Source organism: Bombina bombina, chromosome 1, assembly GCF_027579735.1.
Source record: "Bombina bombina isolate aBomBom1 chromosome 1, aBomBom1.pri, whole genome shotgun sequence".
NCBI lineage: Eukaryota > Metazoa > Chordata > Amphibia > Anura > Bombinatoridae > Bombina > Bombina bombina.
Genome location: NC_069499.1, coordinates 1416546252 through 1416553030, shown reverse-complemented (window position 1 = coordinate 1416553030; position 6779 = coordinate 1416546252). Strand labels below are relative to the sequence as shown.

At 34.5% G+C, this 6779-nt stretch overlaps 1 protein-coding gene across 1 annotated transcript in view; it reads left to right on the top strand.

Moving 5' to 3' along the window:
• Window positions 1–2941: 2941 nt before the first annotated feature.
• ARHGEF11 (Rho guanine nucleotide exchange factor 11) overlaps window positions 2942–6779 on the top strand; it is a 497471-nt gene continuing 493633 nt past the window's right edge. The window contains exon 1 of the mRNA XM_053719923.1: window positions 2942–3987. Within this exon, the coding sequence (XP_053575898.1) occupies window positions 3953–3987 (35 nt within the window). The 5' untranslated portion in view covers window positions 2942–3952. The remainder of the gene's footprint in view (window positions 3988–6779) is intronic.

Here is a 6779-nt window from a genome sequence, read left to right as displayed (position 1 = left end):
CATTTAAAATGCAGAATTTAAGCAAACATACATAATAAAAAAATATTTTCATAGTACAGCAGAGGAAATAGAAGTGATGGATTAAAGTAAATAGATCTTTTGAGCACCCCTTCTTAATTGCCAAGTGGTTTATCTCACCCATCATATCCACACAAGATACTTCCTGGCTCTTGTCCAAGCAGCAGAGTATCTAGCTGATAGCCATTCTCACACATGATTAATACACTATGGGGGATGAATGATGAGTGAGGCAGTAATGGAAGTGGTTTCTAGTATGCCATGCCATACTGTTATGGCGTAACAACAGTCCAAGTGTGCTCCAGAACCATATATATATAGCAGTTCATCACTCATCATTTCTAAATTCTTTCAAATTCAACTTTTAATGTGAAATATAAACATATGTCTGGTAAGAATCTAACTAATTCAGAAGAAAAAAAAATATATATTTGTTTTACATAGAATAATTTTATATTTTTAACTACCTTTTTATCAAAGGGTAAAGTATAGTCTGGGTCTCTCCAGGAAGCTGAACGTTATTTATTACTTGGTGGCTATAGAAGTCATTATTGTATCTCTGCTTTGCTTAAATAGGTGTGACAGTAAACTTGACTTCATTTATTTCATACTGAGCACCCTTTCAGTGAAACTGCTATGTAATCAGAACCTATAGGGTGCTTGCTGATTATATAGAGATGACAATAATGATAATATGGTTTTTACCATTGTTGGAAACGTATACCAGCCACAACATAATTAGCTATACAACATATTCAGTAGAAATGTAAACCTTCTTTGTCTCCAAGATGAGGCAGAAACTCCATCTAATGCCACACACTCAAATGGGTGTTAGCTGGGGTGGTGCAGAGACTCAGAAACAGGGAAAGACAAGGTGCCCTTGCAGTGTCTGCCGCCCATTTTGCTGTGGGGAGTGAGGAGTAAGACAGATGAATACTGGTCCTGACTCCTCCTTAACACACGCGGCGCCACGTTTTGCAGGGTTGTGGCCACTCCCACATGATGCCGCTTAGTACCAGAAAATGACTCTGAGTGAGACAGAGAGAGAGGGAAGATTCAAGAAGCAAGCTGCCACTGTGTCCCTGGAGCTTTATATGCAAAGGTAAAGCACTTTAACCAGCACCTGAGGTTTATTATAAGTAGTATTTAAATAGAAAGAAAAGATATAGTAAGGTTGTGAATCATAACCTTAGTATATCTTTTCTTTCTGATTAAATAATAGGAAAGGGAAAATATTTAGTGAGAATAAAATTAGTGGCTTGTCAAGAGACTGCTAGCAATATTGGGTGATAAGTTATGGAATAAATAAAGCCTGAGTGAAATACTGGATGTGTATCTTCTGCATCTGTATAATAACACCCAGCTCTATACAAAGACACAGAAGTGACACTGGCACATGGGTATAGCCAGACAAGGGCTGGTTATAGGATCAGTGGTATCTGCATCAGTATAATAAAATTCAGCACTATAAAATAATAGTTTTAATTGTAAATGTACCTTGGTGTCCTTCACTAAAGGTCTTTACTTTAGAAAATGTCCGCCACAGCCTTGGCTCGTGCCTATCCAGGCTCAGAAACTGATCCTGTCTTCTTAGGTAGGGCTTCAAATCCCAACAAATATTACAAGACCTCATACCATAGGTGTAAGCTAAGTGTGATAGTCAGTCCTCCTTGTTACCACAGAGACAAGAGACTTAACACTCTATAGTACTAATGTAATCTGACCAATACATTGCTAGTAGTTTTATAATATTTGCACCGGGCGCGCGGTTACACACATAAAAATACTGGCTGTACTGGTAAAAAAAGGCAACTTGGCAACCATAATGGCAAAAGGGGTATAAATAATGGGACATTGCTAATGTTTGTCCACTGAGGCAACAGATATTGAATGCTGAAGCAGCACAAAAGTTATTCTGCAATGCACACATATACAAACAAGAGTGAGATAGAGAGGGGGTTCACAATTGTCATGGTAACCATGGCACCATTTGGTCAAGAGATGCCATGGTTTTGGGTACTGGAGATGTTTGAGGAGAATGAGTTGATGGTCTTACTGTAATTGGCTGTCTTAGTGAGGTTGTAATATGGAGATTAGTTATGAGAAGTCAGCACCCTCAGTTCTTCTCTGTGAATATCTAGCAGTGCTCATCTGCCTCATTTGTCTCTTATCTGCATTGTACAAAGAATCATTGTGCTTCCTATAGTGTCAATATTTAGTGAAAGAAAGGATTATCCTTTATTGGCTATGGCAACATTTATAGGGTAGGAATTGTGATCTATATTGTTCTGTTGTATATGTGTACATATGATATGATTATGCTTAAATGTTTGGCATATAAGAATAGCTCCTTCTGTGTAAGGGTCATTAAACAAACAAAAAATACAATAAATATCTGAATCATGCAGAAAGTAACTAAACACATTTTCAATAAAAAAATACAGTTACCTACATACCTCACAAGTATAAAAAAAGTGTTTTTATTTTTAGCAGCAGATGAAAATCCATTTAAAGAATACATATGTCAAATTTTCTTTTTAGATTAACTATATAGAACAAAGAAAGAAAAAAAAAAAGAGCGAGAATATGCAAGTGTTCCAGTGCCATATGCCAAGTGGCATAAAACGACGGTCTACTGCATTTATGACAGACTTAAAAACATATTAATAACCATATGTGTAATGTAAGTACATTTATATGTATTACACTTATAAATAAAGAATTATATGAGTGGAAATAGTTTAGAAACTACATCTATAAGAATCTTTATCCAATACAACAGATTCGGAAGGAGCGAATGGGAGGAGATCAGGGAAGGGAGCAGGCTGTCCGTCCCCCAGCAGCCCAGGGGGAGGGGAGCAGCCCAGCCTGTGTTTATTCCAGCTCCTGCTTGTGTTTAGGCAGCAGGGGGAAGGGCAAAGAAAGAAAGGAGCGAAGAAAAAAAAAAGAGGAAAGAAAGGAAGGAGGGAGGGGACAGAGAAGGACAGAAAATAACTGATTTTCCTCTATGTATCCCCAGGCCCCACACACCCTGCACTGAGCAGCAAATCTGTGCTTCCAGCTGTTTTTTTTTCTTAGCCTAAGGCTGGTTTACATTTAAATCATTTTTTTTTTAAATAGCTTTTATACTTTTATGTTCATTGCTGCGGCATGTGCAAGGGGAGGCGGGGGAAAGCAGATCACAAGGGGAACAAGAATGCAGCAATCTGGAGAGGGGGCTCTTGGAAAGACTGGGGATCTAACAGGCCTCTTGGATGTACTTAAGCAAATCCTGGATCTGTGTTAAAGGACTAGCAAAACGCATCAAGCAGGAAAATATACAACTTGGATGACCCTATCATCTATATTGATGCAAAGCTCTTTAATGCAAAAACACTATCATCTCTTACCTAAAATTATAGTTTGTCCTCTCACATAAGGGACTTGTTAACATTTTTTTACTTGCAGGATTTTTTTTTAATTATCTGCAGAATTACATTTTATGTTTTTTTTATATATCAATTTTATTCTGTTGCTGGAGGATCCTTGCAGAAATGATTTTATTAGGAAAATGCAGAATATTATTTTGATGACTTGGGATATTTTTTTTTTGTCTTTATAATATAGCTGCTGTTAAAATTGGATTTAATGGCCTGTTTTCTTTTTAATCTCTTATTTTGCTACTCCGTTGTTAGTTAAAGCTACCACAGCTATTTGCTTAGTAAGGGACTGTAATCTGAAAATTATTTTCATTTGTATTTTTCAAGCTATTGGAGCACTGTATTTGAGTTGGAGGCCATGCAGTGTAGGATGGATCTGTGTGTCCTTAAAACCTTTCAAATGGGTATCATGCTGTGAAATCCGAAAAAAAACCCTATTGTATAAAAAAAAAAATCACATTTATTTTGCCCATATCCGGAGCGGAAACGTTGGATTTGGGATACAATCTGCCAAAATGAGCATCAGTTCTCCACAATCCTCTTTAGACAGGTAAATATGTTTTCTTTTATCACTATCCATAATACTGCTGCATAATTGTCATTCATTGGTTATTCATACATGTTCCTCATATGATATTGAACTGTGTAAGCATTTAGGTGTCTGTGTGTGTATGATACACATTTTAGAACTTTTGGCACAAATGGGTTACTAAATATTCATAAGCAGTGTTTTAATGCAAAACGTGTATTGAGTATATGTTTTTACACTTTAGATTTCACTACACTTCACATACTTTTTTTTTTTTTTTTACACACACACACACACACACACACACACACACACACACCAGGATACAGTACTGTTATTATTAAAATGATTCTACTTAACTGCCATATATTTAGATTTGCTTACTGTGTACATTAGAAAATATATTTATAGTTATTAATGTATGTACAAGTCACCAGAAATATTGGAGCACATATACACATTGACAATCAATATTACTGGCTGAATCCATTTTTTTTTTTTTTTAAATTCATATATCCAAAGCCTTTTAAGAAAAAAATATAGACGTCAGGTCAAGATATAATATGTATAGATCTCAAGTAAATGCATAAATAATAAGGAATAAAATAAAATGTAGCTATTGGTATAGCAGAAAGTTAAAATGATGCTATAAATGTCACACAATGCAGTTAATATAATCCTGCTATTATATATGACAGGTTTCTCCTCCCTTCCCATCTTGCTTCATCAGATCCCCACTCCCTGATTCTGTTGCAGCCATGCGTTTAATACCTGTACACCCCCTTTGAAGCTATTGCTGATTGATTTCAGTTATGCATGCAATAATAATTAGTATCCAACTGTGTATTGTATTTTTTGTGTGCTTTCTGGCTGTGTCTGTACCCCTTAATTTATGGTTATTTTAAGGTGGTGTAAAATAAATCATATTTGTGAATGTGCACATTTTGTGTTTTTAAAAAAAATACATTTCTTAATCGTAAATATAACATAATAGTGTAATAATGCGCTATTTTTTTAAACCATTTTATTAGTGAACAAATGCTAGCCTTATAGTTGTTAAACACATAGTTAAATAGACATGATGGTCAATTATTAATGCCACTGTTTTTGGTTCAGTGTTTTTATATGAGAATGTAAAGGGCATGGTTAATATATGTGCATATGAAACCGTTGTATCAGCAAAAATACTTCTAGTAAAAGCTACAAGTATATTGCAAAAATATTTCTGTTCGTAATTGCATTGCAGATCTTTAGGGCGATCGTGGACCAATCAGGAGGGGAATATGTACATAGCCACCAATCACTGGCACTTGTCTACTAAGGAGTGGCAACATATTCCTGAGCATACTTTTGTGTTTTAACCCTTTGTGGGGTTGTGAAGTAAAAAGCTCTAATACATTTTATTATTGCACTGTTCCTTAAAGGGACATGAAACACAATTTTTTCTTTCATGATTCAGATAGAGAATAAAAGTTAAACAGCATTCCAATTTACTTCTATTATCTAATTTGCTTAATTCTTTAGGTATTCTTTTGTTGAAGAAATAGCAATGCACATGGATGAGCCAATCACAATAGCCATCTATGTGCAGTCACCAATCGGCAGCTACTGAGCCTATTTAGATATACTTTTAAATAAAGTATATCAAAAGAATAAATTAAATCAAACAATAGAAGTAAATTGGAACGTTGTTTAAAATAGCATGCTCTATCTGAATCATGAAAGAAAAAATCTGGGTTTCATGTCCCCTTTTAACTTGAAATGATCATTTGTGAGGTTGAAAAAAAATCCTTAATTTGTTTTTGTGGTACAATGAATTGTCATTTATTCTTATCTTAAACTGTATTGCTGTAGAATGCCCTGAGGGACATTGTACGCAATGCAGTAGGTTGTTGTGTGTGTTTATATTTTTTTATAAGAGTCCCATTAGAGCCATAGATATCTGCTCTTATGTAGGCCATGTCATTTTGCTAACATTAATATCATGACGCGCCAATTGTAAATTTAAATAAACCTTCTGATTTGTAGGTAACATTGGGATTTTAAATGTTCATTTCTTTATTACACAGAAGATTTTTATTTTGTACAAAGTCTAATTGAGTTTAAGCATAATTGAAAGCAGCATTACAATCTGTAGCTTTTTTCCCTTTGTAGTAATCACAGTAGAGACTTCTTACTTGGCAGCACTTTCCTTTTTTTTTTTTTTTTTTTTTTTTCTTATCAATTTCTCTTGGATAAAAAAAAAAGCCTGGTTATTGTATTCTTGTGAGAGGGTAACTAAGGTAAACTGAGAATTCTCAGCCTGGGTGGAGGCTGGGGTGCAAAATATTCACTGTTAAAGGGACATGTAAGTTATTTATTATTATTATTATTATTATTTTTTTTCCTCCGCTAAACAAAATATCACGTATTTAAAAATCTGTTGTGTGTCATGGTTCACCAGTAAAGCTGTGAGTTCTGCTTATGAGCCAGTGAAAAAATAAACTAACGACCTCACTAAGGGCTAGATCACAAGTGGATCGGTAATTTGTGTGCCCGCATATGTGAAAATTTGCCCATTTGTGGGTGAGCAAATGTTTTACAGGGCTAGAAGTTGGCGGGTATGTGGTGTTTAGAAAAAAATGGCACTTAAAAGTGCCTTTACATAGCGGTCTGTTCGGAATTTTTTGTTCCCTGTAAATGTATATGCTTATATATATATATATATATATATATATATATATATATATATATATATATATATATATATATATATATATATATATACACATAGTAACACATAAATATGTATATAGTGTCATATACTTATATAT